General features: G+C 42.0%; 1 protein-coding gene across 1 annotated transcript in view; it reads left to right on the top strand.

Annotated features, from left to right (window-relative positions):
* The window catches only part of LOC129361791 (uncharacterized), a 116,069-nt gene that overhangs the window by 90,090 nt on the left and 8,823 nt on the right, over positions 1-17,156 (top strand). The window contains exons 7-10 of the mRNA XM_055032890.1: positions 385-521; positions 3,847-3,968; positions 11,864-11,981; positions 14,577-14,891. Of these exons, the coding sequence (XP_054888865.1) occupies positions 385-521; positions 3,847-3,968; positions 11,864-11,981; positions 14,577-14,891 (692 nt within the window). The remainder of the gene's footprint in view (positions 1-384; positions 522-3,846; positions 3,969-11,863; positions 11,982-14,576; positions 14,892-17,156) is intronic.

The raw sequence follows: 17,156 nt of genomic DNA, 5'->3' as shown, positions 1-17,156 counted from the left end.
AACTAAAAAAAAAAAACCCATGTCCCAATTAAACGCAAAAGCACTAGGAGTGAAGACGTGGGGAAGAATGATAGCTGGTATATTGCTGGAGATCTTTTGATAATTCTTTTCACTTCAAAAATAAAAATAAAAAAGCCCCAATCTGCCACGATAATCTCCCCATATTAATTCTTTGGCCATTTGAATGCCGTCCCCCTTATCGCTCCTTCACACACTTGCCCCCGCCGCTTCTTTCACTCCGTTCCCCGCTGCCAACTCCATTCGCATCCTTCCTTTTGCTGGGTCACTTTATTTATTTATTCATTTTACCCCTCCTCATCTCCCTCACCTTTCTTTTGATAACTTTTTCCTCTGTTTCTTTCTCTCTCTCTCTCTCCGCTTCAGATTCTCAATAGACCCTCAGTCGGATCCGGAGGCCCTGTTTCATATCAGCCCAGAGACCGGCCTCATCACCACGGCGATGGAGCTGGACCGCGAGCGGGAGCACTGGCACAACATCACCGTCATCGCCACCCAGAGAGGTCAGAGGTCACATTGCTGCGTCATTAGAGCCTTTTCGTTTTTTCTTCTTCTTCTTTCTGGGTTATTTCTTCTACCGAAATCATAATTTCTTTTAAACCCTGACACCTGGACCCAATGACGGCTAAGAGGTTTAGCGGAGTAAAACTCAATGTGGTACAATGTCTGAAAAGCCTGGTACCCTTTGTGACTAGCCGCTCGCTAAGCGGCTTAGACTTCAAGTCATCGAGCCTTGAGGGGGATGCTGTTTGGCCGCAAGACCGATTTGTTACAGCGTGCCTGAAAATCAGTAGATCTATACGGCGTCAGTTATCCGCCGCCGCCACAGATCCCTTCCCCACAGGAATATGAGCTAACTCGCCGCGTTAAAGCAACAAATTAAAGACAAGCATTGCTTTCCTGGCACATTGTGATTGCAAAATGGGAATGATAAATACCTACGGAGTCAAAGCAAGTTATAGAAAAAGAGTCTGGCACACCGCAGGTTGTACTCCAGCGAAGAAAAACAAAACAAATAACAACAACAACAACAAAAAAACAGACATCAGAAGTCGATGTTGTGGAGCTTACAATCATGCATGAAAGGTAATTTTCTAAATGGATGTTTTCGAGTGATTTGTTTTAAGAAAGCAATAAGTGCCGACGTAGAGCCTTTCGAGTAATTTGTGTTGTACCACCTAGTGCCAACACACACGTCTCCTGAAAGCCAAACAGTGCATTAATATGCTGCAAAGTCATGCATGCGGTTTCGAATTCTCTGTGCAAAAGCGTAAAGAAGGCAAAATTTTATAAAAAAAGAGGAACTTCTGCGCATAACAAAAGTATTCCCACCCTACAGACTTTTCACATTCGTTTATGTTTTCATATCGGACTTTAATGTTACGCCACTGGGATTTGCTGTGGTGGACCAACACTGAGTTGTGCTTATCAATAAAACGGACGGAAAATTCTACATTTGTTTCAACATTTTGTACAAATGATAACTAAAAAGTGTGGCTTGCATTTGTGTTCACTTCGCCTTAGAAACTAGCGTATTTGCTCATTCCGAAAGACATATTTTTATAAAACTCACATGCTGTTGCTTGAAACTGAAAACTACCTGTTGCTTCAAAAAAAGAAAAAAAAAATTCAAATGTTCCTTTAAGAAAATGGTGGCTTTTGTCTTCTTTCACAATTTGTACATTTGGCTTTGTTCTAAAACTAAAAATTATATATATTTTTTCTTCTTTAATATAACTGCACCAGAAAATATGTGGAATGGCTTTATGAATATCATCTAATTATCCTAAGAATATATTTGAGCGTACGACGAATGCTATCTAACCAACGCATTTTGCCACCAGAGCTGTGAATCTCTGCAGCTCCTCCAGAGTCACTCTCTAACTAATGCTGTGCTTTCCTGGCCGGTTGGCTTAATTTTGGTAGGTTTGCTCTCTGATGTTCTCCAACATGAACTTTGACAATTAAATCACAAGATTTGTGTTTATCACGACGTAGAAAAGGAGGACAAGGCATAAAGGCTGAATGGTTGTATGAAAAGGAAGTTATTTCTCCAACACAAGAAGTGGAAAGCTAGACCACGTTGTATCGACTTTGTTTCTCATTCACCACAGGTAATTTCACTGGAATGTGCATCTGTTGGATGTTCCAAACCACAGCGAAAGTCTGGCAGCAGCACTGCGTCACCATCGTCATTATCTGGCAGCGAAAAGCCGTGGCTGCTAATTCAAATAAAACACTGTTCCTGTTCGAGCTCACCTCACCTTGTTAGCTTTTTAGATTATCTCTGTGAAATCTAACTAGCAAAAAAGAAAGGGAAAAAAAAAGCCTCGGCCGAGAAAATGGGAGCAATGGAGCGAGATAATAGCACCTCATTTTGACGTTAAAGACAGCTCCTCTTCTAAACCAAACATCGCTTTTATGCCTTATCAAATCCAAACTTTTTCTCATCTGCCAACAGTGTGGGGGGGATCACAAAAACAGGGAGATGAATCATCTTATTAGTCACTCAGTAGTACTATAGCGCTGGCAATCATCCTTGCTGTCAGGTTCCAGACTCGGTTTTGCACGTGCTATACATGTTATTGAACAGACAGTGACAAAAAATATAAAGAAAAAAAGAGTCTATTTTCTGTTTTATTTCTTTTGGTATTCTCAGAATCAACACCAGCTTGCTGGTAAAGCCTGACTCAGTTCCAGTAGCATTACTTTTTGTTTTTGTTATTTAGTTTTTTTTGGTGGGGCTGTCTGCAATTCATTAAAGCCCCAAACGACGCGATCCATTTTTAATTTTTATTTCTGCACAAGCGAGAGAGCATTGTTAAACAATGCCGCCCACTGCGTGCAATGAAGGAAAGTTGCTTTCCTGCCAAGTCCCGTCCCCGACAAAGCTAATCTTTGCTTAAAATCTACTCAGGGCTGCTTGTGGCAGGAGAGCGCCGGAACGGCCGAGGCGGCTGCACAGCGAGCTCCTGTCCTGAATAATGAGCTCTATCTAATAAACAGACTGCTGGTGGTTGTGTTGACACAAACACAGTGGGAGCTCTGCCATGGCCACAGGCAGGCCTGCTCACCCAGTGGCATTGCGGCTGCAGCTCGTTCTCAGCTTTGTTGTGGCATCGCTGCTCCTCCACGTTCAAAATGTGTCCATCTTACATTTATGGAAAGCGTGGCGTCGGGTTGGCCGCCCAGATAAAGTTCCGGTGATGTTTGGAGGCTAAAATGTAAAACGGGCGAATAGCGAGGGGACTTTACACGTTTGACACTCTGCCATCGGAACTTTATGGCCGAGCGCGAGCATGGCCAAGTGATTGTGGAGTGGAAAAGCCAAAGCCAATCCATTTAAACTGCACGCTTGTGTGACGCGCACGCACACCGACTGATTCCAGACTCTCTGCCTGACGTCTCTCTTTCTTAAAAGCACGGACGCGCGCGCAGGCGACACTTTGAGGAGCGTTGGCTCCAAATCGAACGATTTGATTCGCAGAAATCGTACCGCCATAAAAGCATTCAGCTGGGATCCTGGGAGGCACAATATGAGCCAAATGAGACCAAATGTACCACGGCTCCTTTAGCCAAATGACTGCTGGCTAATGGGATCTGAGAATTGTTGAGGCTTTTTGGACAAAGACTAAAATGTTTTATTGTTCCTACGAGGACAATTCCACGGACTTAATGAAGCACAAACCTACACTCAATTGTGTGTGTGTGTGTTGTTTTTTTTCACTATTTGTTTGTGTTCCTATAATTTTTCCAAATGCAGGTCAATGGGTAGGTGTTTTGGTTGGCATCATTAAAATGTCTATTTCTGCTCTTTGCCTTTCCCAGACAATCCCAGCCAGGTGTCCAGAGTTGTGGTCGGAATAGAGACGTTAGATCTCAATGACAACGCTCCCGAGCTCGACAGGCAATACTCCACGGCCTTGTGCGACTCATCCAACGCTGGCCAGGTCGGTATGGGCTTAATTTGGATTTAAAATGTTGGTGGGGAAATCTGCACACTGAGAATATTGTCCAAATAGTTTTAGGCTACTCGTAAAAAACTCTAAATTTTATTTCTCACCTTGTTTCTTTTGCGATTTTTGGTGCACATGACCTTTCCCGCACATTTTGAAGGGCCCTGTTAGCTTGTCTGGATGTTTCATTCGCTCTATGGGCTCGTTTATCTTGTTCAGGTTCTTGTGGGGGCTTTGACCTAAGCAACCTGGACAAGACAGTGCTCGTCTCAGCAGTCAATCACTGTTCAAGCAGAACTTGTGTAGATCACTAACAGGTCAAATAATATTGCAAAGACAACTAAATCTCCTCAGAATAGATATGGGAATAAACTGAAAATGCAACCCTATAAAACAGGAAGGGAAACTTTGCATTTCAGAGAAAGGTCTGTTGGTTGAGTACAACTCATTCAGCTTATCTGTATGTGGCATGTATTTGTTTATTTGTTGTTCTCTTTGTCTTGTTGCTTTTTGATCGCTGTGAAAAGCTGCCCAAAAATCCAGAGTGTAGTTTCAATTGCCCAAAATGTCTCTCTTTCACCTTGGTGCTTAAAAATATTAGATCTGCGGGTGCTGTGGTGGCATAGGGGTTAAGCACAACCCATGAATGGAGGCCTTAGTTCTCGACTCGGCCATCGCAGGTTCGATTCCCAGCGTGCCGACCTTTGCCACATGCCTTCCACTTTTCTCATTACTCTCTTTCATGTCACTTCACTGTCAAATAAAGGCTATTAGAGCCAATAAACACTACATCCTGTTTTTCATTATTATTGCCAATCATCCCCAAACATGTAGGACGTCCCACAGTGTATTACAGTCTTTTTAAAATGTCTTTTTAAAATGAAAACAATAATAATAATAATGAAAATACAGACTTTTGGGCACTTAAATAACTTAGAAACATCATAATATGTAGGAGAAAACTTAAAATACAGATTTTTAAGTTTTTATGGTTGGTGTTCAGGTATTAATGTTCCAATTTTTCAATAACACATAATTATCAAGTGATATTTTCAAATTTTCTGTCAGCTTTAAACATTTAAGCCACAGAGAAACCGACTTAAAATGAAGTAGAACTGGTTGGGGTCGGACTAACTAAATGGCGAGTGAGAATTTGATCAACAGTCTTTCTTATGTGGATGAAAACACAGTGCAACCATCACAATGAGGGGGAAATAAAAGCCACCAATCAAGTCTTTTGGGTCGAGTGGCTCTTCAGAAGCGTTCCTCTCTGAATTGCATTAGACAGCCTCCCGCAAGTTTTTCCCAAATTTTGCCGAGAAACTCCAAAGGAAGCAAATTTTCTCTGATCTGACAAAGCTGAGAAATTTTTTTTTGATCAATTCCCCAATAGATGTCTGGACGGCGGAAGCAGGGCACTGTGCTTCTTTTAATTAATGCCGTCCCGATAGTCGAGTGCATCCATGGCAGCCTCATTCTGTGATGCTCTTATTCTGCTTCAGGACGTACTAGAGAACAACTGTAAATTACGACGAGATGCTGGCAGATAAGCAGTGATCAGTAAATCCTTGAAGAGGATTTCGCATCCCCTGGTAGGCTCTTGTGTACCAACTTCAAATATCTTTTATCAGCAGCTATTTTTATTTTTTTTTTTACCAAAACATCGCATTTAGTCAAGAACAGTAATCTACGGAACAAGCTGTTAGCCTACTTGATGCATTTCAAAATTGAGATTTTAGTAAGTTTGGGTCTTTCATCTGGGCAGAGCCAGTGTGTCTAAGCTGAGAGTAGCAGGAAACCTTTGAATAATTTAATGTTTTCAAGGCCAAAACAAAATATGATGATCTCAGTACTATGGCAACGAACTCTACACAAGTAAAATATCCATCTTACTCACAACGTACCAGTCACTGCTTTTCCACGATGGATAACATGGCAATTAAAACAAAAACCTCCACTTTTCATGATGAAAAGATTTTTCCATAGAATGAGAGTTTTTCGACTGAGCCGAAATTAGTGTGTTTCGCAAAACTGCAATGGAAACACTTTCTTCTCCGCTCCGCAGCAGACATGTGACCAACGACCGGATGTTACTAATGAAGAAAAGGTTAGCAGGAAGTGGTTGTGTTCATTTAATGACTTGTCGCGGCAACAGCAGTTTGCAAAACTGTTTTTTTTATTTTTTATTTTTTACATGAGGGGAATATCAACAGAAGTATTGGTCACATTTGTAAAGGAAAAACAGCTCCAGAATTAAGGGTCAGTTTTTTAGAGCTGTTCTTTTTCAGGAAAAAAAAAATCAGGCAAATTTCAGTCATTCCTTGCAGATCGAATGGTTAAAAGAACTGCTTGAGTTTCTGTACACAAGTTGCTAGAATGTACCTCGTCTAAACTTTTGCCTGATAGGTTTAGGTGAAAACTCCTCAACTAGGTTAGTGCCTTACTTGCGTATCTGAAAACGTCAAGGGAAATGATCGAAGGGAACGTCTGGACAGCGGTTTTCTCTAAAAGAGTCAGATCTGAGAAGGGAATACTACGTCAAAGGATGCTTGTAGAAGGCTGGCTCGCTTCGTCAAACAAGATTTTTAAAGCGGACACCACCTGCTCCGTACCAAGCCTGGTAAATCTGATTTGAGAAAGAAGGTGGAAATAATCGGCTGGACATCAAGGGAGTGTGAAGTGAGAAAATGCAGAAATTTAAATGTTTTTCGACCGCAGTCCACTCCTAGAGGAAATGTTAGATCACTGGAATAACTGGTTTATCGATATGCAGAGGAAGGACGTGAGGAACGTCCTGGACCAAATCCAGGTCCTTCACCAGCCCTGCATGAAGACTTCTACTCTCTTCGGATTGCAACTACTAGTTTAAGGAAGGGATGTTATATTTTTAGTGTTTCTCATTCCAAAAAGCCAAGCAGAATTACATTTCCAACAGGCCCTGTTGGAAATGTAAAATGAGATTAAAGCATCTGTGGAGCCAAAGAAGAATTTAAGTATAAAGAATAAATAAATGAATGATTATTTGTCTGGGATATTGCATCCAATCAAAGTTGCGTTTCAGGGCTGACATGATAACTTTAGCTTTAGGGCTACAGAACATATTGCAATATGTTCATTTTAGTAATAAAACGAATAACGGCAGTAAATATAGATATTTAGGTATCACTCATAATTCTCTTTATTTTCTCTGTTTTTATGCAGCATGAACATGTTTTAGAAGTCTAAGGATCGTTACTTTTTCCAACATTATTCCATGTCTTCCTAACTTCCTATTCTGTTTGACATTCAACCATTTAAAAGGGTCTGCCATGACACACGCTCTTGTACTTTGTGTTATTGTGATTCCCAGATAGGTGAGCTTCACTTTGACTCTTTTGAATCCAAGAGAATGTTCCTTTACAAGAAAAAGTTCTCTTGGGACTAAAAATGGGACTGGATGGGTAATGACGAAAGAAATAGGACTTTAAATTGAAACGTATGACATCATCGACATAAAGTGAAACTTTTAGATCAGTGTGAGCCCCTCCTATTACCAAAAATACGCTCACAGCACCGAAAGGGACATTGCTGCAGGTTGCAATGACTAAATAAAACATTAGGACTAAGGGGGCAACCCGTTCATGTGCCTCATCTAAGGTGAGAAACTTTACGTTTACCTTTTAACAATCTGCTTTTCGAGTAAGGTAAGACCGTCGCAGTGTTGCCGTTGGAAACCCATTTTCGACGACATAACAGGCATATTTCGAAATGTCACAGGTTGTACTGCGTGTTCCCACCTTGGGAACAACTTTATAAACCTGTTCTATACTTTTTCTCTGCCCGGTTCTCGGCTCAACAACTTTTAAAGGTTGCCGGCTTTGCTAAAGATTGCAATTTGTCACCAAGACGTCAGGAGAATTTATGCTTTCATAATGGCTGGACTGCTGCCGCTGTAGGTGTTAATGGCTGCACACATGGCTCGACAAGCACATTATTGACCTTTGGGGCAGCAGCAGATGGACACTGCATTTAGAAAAAGTTGTTGCTATGAACATATAAAGGGGGAAAAAACAGATTTGCTGTCTGGAAATGTGGTGCAGGGAAAGATGGTTCCACAGTCTGGTTCATGAAAGTAGAAATTTTCTGCTAAATTTGGTTATCTTGATCACCAGAATCTCAACGTTCCCACAATACAATATCCTAAAGTACAACATGATGGAATCACTTTAATTTAAAATGGAAAAGCAAGAGTTTTTCTTCCATTTCATATCAAAATGTCATATAAATTAATGGAGGAATAATTGTTGCTTCTCACACACTAAAGTTTGCAAGTTTTGACTGTAAATGTTCTCATAATTACAGACAAAAGGAAATTCTTTAGAGTATCTGTCCAAAGGTTGGCAGAAACAAGTGGGGGAGGGCATTGAAGCAACTGCAGAAAAAGCAAGATGGCTTTAAATTGTTTTGAAAATATACATTTTTAAAACCTTGGTATATCTTGATGCCAGCATCCGGCCAACATGGGCTTTCAAAACAGACGAATCATTATTGAAATTGTACTTTTGCTGCTGCATCTGAAATGATTTAGCTCATCACCTTTAGCCGTTATTGTCAATATGACGGTCAAAGTTGAATCAGTGATGTGTTCAAATTTAAATTGAATTTCTCCTGTGGTTTTGTGAACCCACGCGGTCGGTCGGACCTTTATAGCGCTGACTGGGAAATATAAACATGGCGTTGTGAACGTGGAGCAGCTCATTGAACATCCTTGTGTAATATTGTTACAGTAAAATTACTAAAGCGTTAAGATCTGTGTGGAGTTTGACGTCCTGCAAGTTGGAGGCTGATTTATTAATCTAGACAAACAGGCTTGTAACGGCAAATCGGAGGGGTCACAGGTCATTGTCCAGTCCCGTTGTAAACAATCTTTACAGATCAGTGGGCGTTAGCAGGTTCTGCTCAACTGGCTGCAAACTTGCTTACCTGTTAAACTCCCTCGGGAATTTTTGAGCCGAGTTATTTTACCAAGCGTGAAAAGTTTGTTTAACTGCCTGGTGTTTCGGCACTATGGACAACACATGAGCGACTATTAAGTCATTAAAGTCCATCATGCAGCAATAACAACTTCAACTTGATTATAAACCCGCTGAGGGCAACAGCTGTTTGGAGTGTTCCCCGTTTTGAAAACTCATCAGGGTTATTTTTAAAGCAAATCACCTCTTTAGTCTTACATTTTCACATCATCTTCCTTTGTTGGATTTCAAAGATATAGCATGAGCTTGGAAGTGTCTGCTCCCCCTAGGTTTTTTTTTTCTGTAAGTGAAGACAACATCTTTTTAACACCAAAAGTGAAACAAAATAAAACAATAAAGAAACCCTGCTATTTATTTACGCCGTTGTGCGCGAGTCCTGGCATGACGCCACATAAACAAAATGCTGAAATCCGTCGTAGACACTCATCTAGATACCCAGCCAAGCAGAATTCATTTTCCTCTACATTCAGCGCCGTATCACCAAACCCTATATGCTTCTATACTTGGCTGCAGACGAGCATAGTGCACTTTCATATTTGATACAGAGCTGTTTTGACATACTTCATGTTCTCTTTTAGGAGAAATTAATAACATTCTAAACAACATCACAGCGCTTTTATCTAATTCCCTTCTTAATGACTTAATAATGTGTTCACAGATTGCCTGTTTTTGCTGCGCCTTCCTGACTTGCTCTAAATACAAATACAGTGTCGACTTTAGGAAATGCTGCTGATATATTCATGGTATAATTCAGCAAATTCTTTGAGGCATTTCAGCATTTTGTTTATGTGGCGTCACAACGGCGTAAATAAATAGCAGTGTTTCTTTATTGTTTTATTTTGTTTCAGTTTCGGTGTTAAAAAGATGTTGTCTTCACTTACAGAAGGACAAAAAAAACCTAGGGGGAGCAGACATTTCCAAGCTCATGCTATATCTTTGAAATCCAACAAAGGAAGATGATGTGAAAATGTAAGACTAAAGAGGTGATTTGCTTTAAAAATAACCCTGATGAGTTTTCAAAACGGGGAACACTCCAAACAGCTGTTGCCCTCAGCGGGTTTATAATCAAGTTGAAGTTGTTATTGCTGCATGATGGACTTTAATGACTTAATAGTCGCTCATGTGTTGTCCATAGTGCCGAAACACCAGGCAGTTAAACAAACTTTTCACGCTTGGTAAAATAACTCGGCTCAAAAATTCCCGAGGGAGTTTAACAGGTAAGCAAGTTTGCAGCCAGTTGAGCAGAACCGTTGTAAACTGATCTGTAAAGATTGTTTACAACGGGACTGGACAATGACCTGTGACCCCTCCGATTTGCCGTTACAAGCCTGTTTGTAACTCCAACCTTCTCCCAGATTGTTTTAGTCAGTTTCAAAACTGGATTACAAGCACATTATTTTGTTGACCCAGCAAATGCAGGCTTTCCAAGGCAATCTAAATGTGTTTTCCACTTTTTGTCGACGCTCACACCAGAGAAGAAAGCAAGTGAAAAGTCTGAATTGAACACGCTCTTTGGATATCTTTGGTCCGACACATGTAGGCAACCATCTTGGCTTTACGGAATGCCTGTAATGCCAAGAAAGGACAAAAGAATAGGAAAAAGAAATTCTTAAGTGAAAATGATGACGATGCTTTCTGCTTAAAAGTAACATGAAACTCTTGTTGAAAAGTAAAAAATGGACTACAAAGACGTCCAAATGAGGTCTTTGTATATGAAAGCGGTCAAAAAGTAATTGGAGTTGATCAAATAGGATGACCAAACTTGACATTGCTGCAGCTATTCCCGGCGTAATTAAACTCCAGCCTTCTCCCAGACTGTCTCCCTCCAGTCCACTCATGCTTTATTTGTCTTCCTGTCTATTTTTCCGCATCACGGTTTCCCGTATTTGAACCCATCTCAATTATAGAAATCTTGTCTTCCCTCCTGAGTCTCGCCACGGAAGCCAGCCTTTCGCTCGCACTGTTTTTATGTCTTCTCCTCCATCTTCTGTATTCCACGCCGGCTCCGACGCTGTAATTTGGTGTCTTGGCCCATCTGTTGTTTTGGCTGCTGTTTTTACCGCTCTGCTTGAGTCTTTGTCGTTTCGCCACTAAATCTGCGATTCTGTGGCACCGCCGCTGATTTATGCGCGGCCCTCGTTGTTCCGCGTCGGCGTGTATTGTTATTTGAGCGAGTGGGAGACGACTCGAGAAGATTATGACGCCTTTCCCGCTGTCAAAGTTGCGTGCTCACGTCTCGGCTTGACAAGTCATTAGACAAAACGCCTCTGAATATTCACACCAGACGCCGATAACGTAGTGGGACTCGACGCAAACGAGTCCTCTTAAGGCCTCGAGTCGCTGACTCACTCGGAGAGCATCCGGCTCCGTTCAAGCCCTGCTTTTCCCGCCTTGCACTCGAAAGCATTCCTTCCAAAAAACAAACAAACAAGCAAAGAAAAAAATCATATTGCATAACGACAAGCAGAGTTTTTGATTAAAAAGAAATTACCCGTCACGTGTGGGCTGCGGGGGATATCTTCTAGATTAACTTTGTTACCATTTCCAGTGGAGATGCTCTTACTAAATTGAAAGCCACACTTCACTGTATTTGTGAAAGCTGAGTCACATCAGATGCTGTTATTTATTTGGTGTATCAGGCACTGCTCGCTTGTGTCTTCATACTAATTGGCTTGTTATGATTCCTGCTGACATCAGCTAATGGCTCATCGCAAAAAGCGCCTCTCTGTGAAGTGCTTTTCCATTCCTTTTTGGGGGGTGGAGGGTGTTCTTCTTTTTCTTCCCCCTCCATGTGTTCCTTCTTCTCACACAGACACACGCGCTTATTCACACCCGCCCCTCACTCAATCTCATCCGTGCTCTATCGCTTTGTTTCAGGTGGTGCAGGTGTTGCGGGCGATTGATAGAGATGAGGGAGGGAACGACAGCACTGTGTATTTCAGCATCCCTCCAGAATCCGCCGTCGCCCTCAACTTCAGCGTCAGAGACAGCGGAGGTAGGTATTTAATCTTTACCTCCCAGGTGCTCTCTCTCTTTATTTCTCTCCCCCCCCACCCCTTTCCCCGTCTTTCGGGCAGACGGACAGCTTTTCTGCACTTTGCAAGACCCTAAGTCCCAAATGTTTTATTTCCCTTTTTTCCCCAGACATTCTCTTTTTCTCTTTCCCGTCGCCGTTTACTCCGATGTCCTTCCTTGTAATTTTATCTGTCTGTTTCGCTCAAACGCTCTCTCCTCATTTTCTGTCACTGAATCTTCATCAATCCGTCAACCAACTCCTTTGGGGTTTTTTTCTGCCTTATTATCCATCTTTCTTCTGCGTTTGATCTACGGGTTTGCCGTCTTATTTCTCCCTTGCATTCATCTCCCCGCCTCTGTCACACTTACTTACTGTTTTTGTGAAACGCTCGCGAAAAGACCAAACGGATTAATTTAATTGAGTTCATCTCAGCAGACATTAGGAATTAGTCCTCTTTCTATTAGCCTTTCTTAGTCTCTTGCTCTTCAGTGTTACGCTAAGCATTTGCCTAGCTGCTGCTTAGCTTCTCCAATTTAACGATGTTAACATTCCTTTTAACTCTGGACTATAGAAACTATTTCACCTTCAGTAGTAGATGTAGTTTATGTTCCAGTGGGTGGTGAGATTCAAAATGTAAGACTTTCATCTTGATCAATGTTCACCAGACAGTCTAAAAATGATAGCTGCATTTTCTTATTTTGTCAATTTGTTCAGTAAAGGCTTCTTCCCCGTAGCCTTGACTTTTGATGAGGTGACATCCACATGTCTAAATCTGCTCCTTTGTCAGACTTCAAAACTCTGCGTCGCACTTCCTCCATGCATAGATTGACCACATTACGACATCCACGCTTCTGCCTGCAGAAGTCCTATTTGCAACGTCTTACTTTTTACTTTCTCAGTAAAAAAGTAAGACGTCCAACGGAGAAAAGAAAAGCCTTGCGCGGGTTGAAGTCTGTGCCGTTTTTCAGCTGAATAAAAGCGTCCAGCCACATTTACGTTCACTTTTATAATCAAATAGGAAAGTCCAAGAGTTGTTGTGTGGAAACGAGTTGCTTCATCCACAAGTGCACATTTCTTGGCTGCACAGTGGAGGAGAAGTCGGCAGAGTTGCCTTGCGGCGAGATGCCAGGGTGCGTACCTCGATTCTCTCCAGGCGCTTCTGCTTCCATCTACCGTTCAAAAACATGGATTTTAGGTGAACCGGTCTCTCCACGTTGCCTTTAGTTCTGTCTATTCTGTGTGTTGTCTCATGCATCCAGCGGCACCCTCACAACTCTGGATGAAAGTGTCTTATTTCAGCCACACAAAGGAGCAGGTCTGAAATGATCGTTTACATGCTAGCAACAATTTCATCTCTGAAATTCGAAGCCTTAAACTCGTGTTTGATTTAAGTGTCAGTGGCACGCAGGGACGTCCGGGTCTCTGCGATACAAAGCCTGGAACCTTTTTGAACAGCTTTTTGTGCCTTGATTAGAGCACAGTGACGGATCCCGGATCAGGAGGATAAATCCACTGACGTGTGGTTTCAAAGTCCTCTTTGATGTGTCATCCAGCAGCAGAACAGAGGAACAATAAGATCATGTTTCGTTCCCATATGGACAGCTTGTCACAAAAATGAGCCTCATTATTTGCTTTGTTACCAAAGAGAAAGATCTGATCTGTGATTTCAATCAACATAGAAGATTCAGGATAATCACCCTTGTCAAGTTGGTGCAACTTTGCAGTGACATTCGTGTTGATAAAGAATATCCATGCCCTATTTTATCTCACAGCATTCTGGGTTTGTTTTTTTTTTTTTGGGGGGATTTTTTGTTCTTTCAGCCTACGTTATTTGACATGGAAATATCTAAAAACAAACGACATTTTCCATGCACATAGAAAAATCTATTTGTTGGAGGTTAGAAGAGACATTTCAATCGCAAAAACATTGCATACAAAATTCTCAATATCTGGTTTGCTACATATGGCATACAAGACACACTTGAACATGTCGGATGTTGTCGCTTTTGTACTTTCAGAAACTTCAGCCTCTCACAAAGGTTTTCATACCTCTTGGCATTCTTTTATGTTTTGTGCCCACAGCCTCAAATGTGAGTGTATTTTACTGGGATTTAATGTCTTGGAGCAAAAAGTAGTGCACCACTGTGAAGTGGAAGACAAATCGAAAGAAAAAAAAATGGAATTTGGAAGCATGGTTACCAAAAATTTTGGTAACCAGTGCAGCTAATAAATAGCTACAACTTCAAATTAACCAAGACGTGATCGCTAACCAAAACTAGCAGGGTGGGCAAAGGCAGACATTAATCTGCAAAGCAGCCAAGATTTTTATGGTGAACAAGAGAAAATGAAACAGAGCGAATTGAAAGATGGCTGGAGTGTAGGACTTGAGAATGATGAGGAGGTTTCCCTTCCAGCAGGAAACCCAGAGCTACAATGGGTGCATTTACAAGACATGGTGTATGTGTGGCACCGTTTTCAGAAGGCGACCTCCTGCCATGATACAGCACAGAAAACGGAGAATCGCGAGAGGCTGATTAATAACGCGTCTTCCTTTCTGTCCGATTTCCCCGGCAGGCCCCACAGCCAGCCTGGTGCTGCTGTCCCAGCTCCAGCCGTTATCCCGCTCCCCATCCTCCACCTTGACGCTGCACGTCCCGCTCGTCCTCAGGGACGGGACGTCGGGCCTCACCAGCACGGGGACGGTCACCGTGTCTGTCTGCCCCTGCCTGAGGGGAGGAGCCCGCGCCGAGGAGAAGGACAAGCAGGCAGAGGGAGATTCGGACTGGGAGAGAGAGGCAGTGTGTTTGCCTCAGCAGTCCATGCTGCCCTCCCCGGGGCTCAGCACTGCCGCCCTGCTGGCTATCCTGGCTTGTGTTGCTACGCTACTGGGTAAATATTTTGTTGCATTTGAAACCAGATACCCGCACACACCAGAAATATGCATTAAATCAGACAGAAACTGCTTAAAATGTGTGTATTTGCTGGGGTTTTGCTGGAAATTTGTCCCATTCCTGGTGACAAAAGGGAATGAGGATGCAGCCAAGCAGCTTTTCTAGTCAATCCCATCTTTGGATCTCCTGCAGCTGGATGACAAGGCAGAGAAACAAAGGGTTTCATATCAGTCCATATCGATAATTCATGATTAGGTTTTGGTTTTCAGTATCTGAAATACTGCCAAACTGGTGACGTGACATTTTCTGTTTCATCCAAATTTTTAGTTTTAAGCAATTTTGAGGCACAGCGGCGAAACCTGAAACTGCTGCTGCGCAATTCACTCGACAGGTTGTTGCTAGGTAACTCAACGTGAGCGGGTGAGTTAGTTGATGCCGCTCACCTTGCTTTGCTGGTGATGAGATGTTGAGCAGCTAAAGCCTTTCCCAGAGGGAAACTAATTCAAGACTACTGGCAGGTACAGATGAAAGTGACACCTTTAGATCTCTAGATGTTAAACCCAGAGATCAGTCAAAGTTCAGGTCCTAAATGCTTGTTTATTTTAATTCACTTTTTATTTACACGTCATATCACACAAGGAATCCCTGTTTCCTTAAAATACCTCAAACCATAATGTCATCTGGACATTCCCGAATTACATGGACACAAAAATCCCATAAAAAAAAAAGAAGAATGTTTATAGAAATTGTATAGAAAAAGTTGTATGACTTTGCAAATAAAAACGTTGCTAACCCTTACTGGCCCAAAGTGGAAGAAAAGACAAATTTAAAGAGATTTTTTGTCCTTTCACAATAAAAGTATTTGTAGTTTTAAACACTCTATATGAGATCTCTTTAAATAAAATAGCTGCAGTGCTGTAATGCTGGAGTATCATTAATCATTTCCCAGTAAAAAAAAAAGAAAAGCCTTTTCTTATATAACCTCATTGATGACTATACTCCAGCACTCATTGTTATATATAAAGCAAAGAGATATAATTTTCAGTTTAATGCAAATCTAATAAAAACTGCTGAGTAACTGGTGTTTTAGTGCTGTATTTTTACTCCCTGGCTGCTTAATCTGCATAAGGAAACAATAAAAGCAGGAGTGTAAATATTTCTCTGAGTCACAGCCACTCAATAGCCGGGTTTGCTTTCTCTTTCAGGTTTAGCCCACTTATTTCTTTTGGCAAGGTCAGCTCCGTTCAGCGCTAACGTAGCATTACCGAGTGATTATCTGGGTTCTCCGTTTTTTTTGTTTGTTTGTTTGTTTGTTTTTCTGTAGCAGCATAACCAAATGTCACTGCTCCGCCTCGTAATGCTGAGTCTCAGAGATGCAGCCGTTATTATTCTGGCAGTGGCCGGTTCAATCACAACGCTGATGTAACATGGCGTGAGTGAGGGTGGCTTTGACGGAGCCGAGGAATGAACCGCAACAGGTGAATGCCTGAACTGTCCATAGCCGGGGTCATTTTTTAGTCACGCAGTCAAGCTATAACGCGTTAAAACCAGAACACGAAATGCCAAAAGTCCTCACAGAAGCTTTGGCGCCGTGAGGATCGTGTCTGGTGATTAAGAAGATACTCGGCCTGCATTAACGACCTCTGAGAGCGCTCTTTCAGTGAGAAAATATGTGCAGTAGGTTGTGAAAATGAGCCCACATACTATCATGGAGGTTTATAATTTTCTTGCCCACGGATCAGTGGATTTTATCCGTTAGAAAATAAATAAAAGCAACTTCTGACAATATCGCGGCAGCAGATTAACTTGATGCAGCAGCTTAGCCGCCTACACGACACCCACAAGGAGATATCAGCGCGCGTACGGACACGCAACGGTGCCGTCGTTCTCTTCTTGCTAAACCCCCTCCCTAGGCTTCTATTGCCAAACTGTGAACAATCGCAACAAAGCAAGAAATTAATGTTTCAACCGTGTAAAATTTTCAGATTTATTTAGCACGTTCGCTTAACTGATTAATCAGTCGCAACAAAGACATACTGTTATGCCTCAGTTCCTCTAGAGCGGCACGTCACGGGTCGGTGCGCTATTTTATTTGATTGGTGCTTGTGTAGCAGAGACATTGGTGCACTGTCCTTTCAGTGCCAATTTTGGGATCCGTTAAATGGGATCTCAGCATAAAACATGCTTCAATCCAAGACCGGGTCTTGGATTTTGCAAGTAAGTTTCTGTCAGTGTGGACTGGTGGGACGGAAGTGGAAATAAG

This window comes from Poeciliopsis prolifica, unplaced genomic scaffold (assembly GCF_027474105.1).
Source record: "Poeciliopsis prolifica strain line A6 unplaced genomic scaffold, Auburn_PproV2 SCAFFOLD008, whole genome shotgun sequence".
Classification (NCBI taxonomy): Eukaryota; Metazoa; Chordata; class Actinopteri; order Cyprinodontiformes; family Poeciliidae; genus Poeciliopsis; species Poeciliopsis prolifica.
This window is presented reverse-complemented; position numbering and strand designations above follow the sequence as displayed.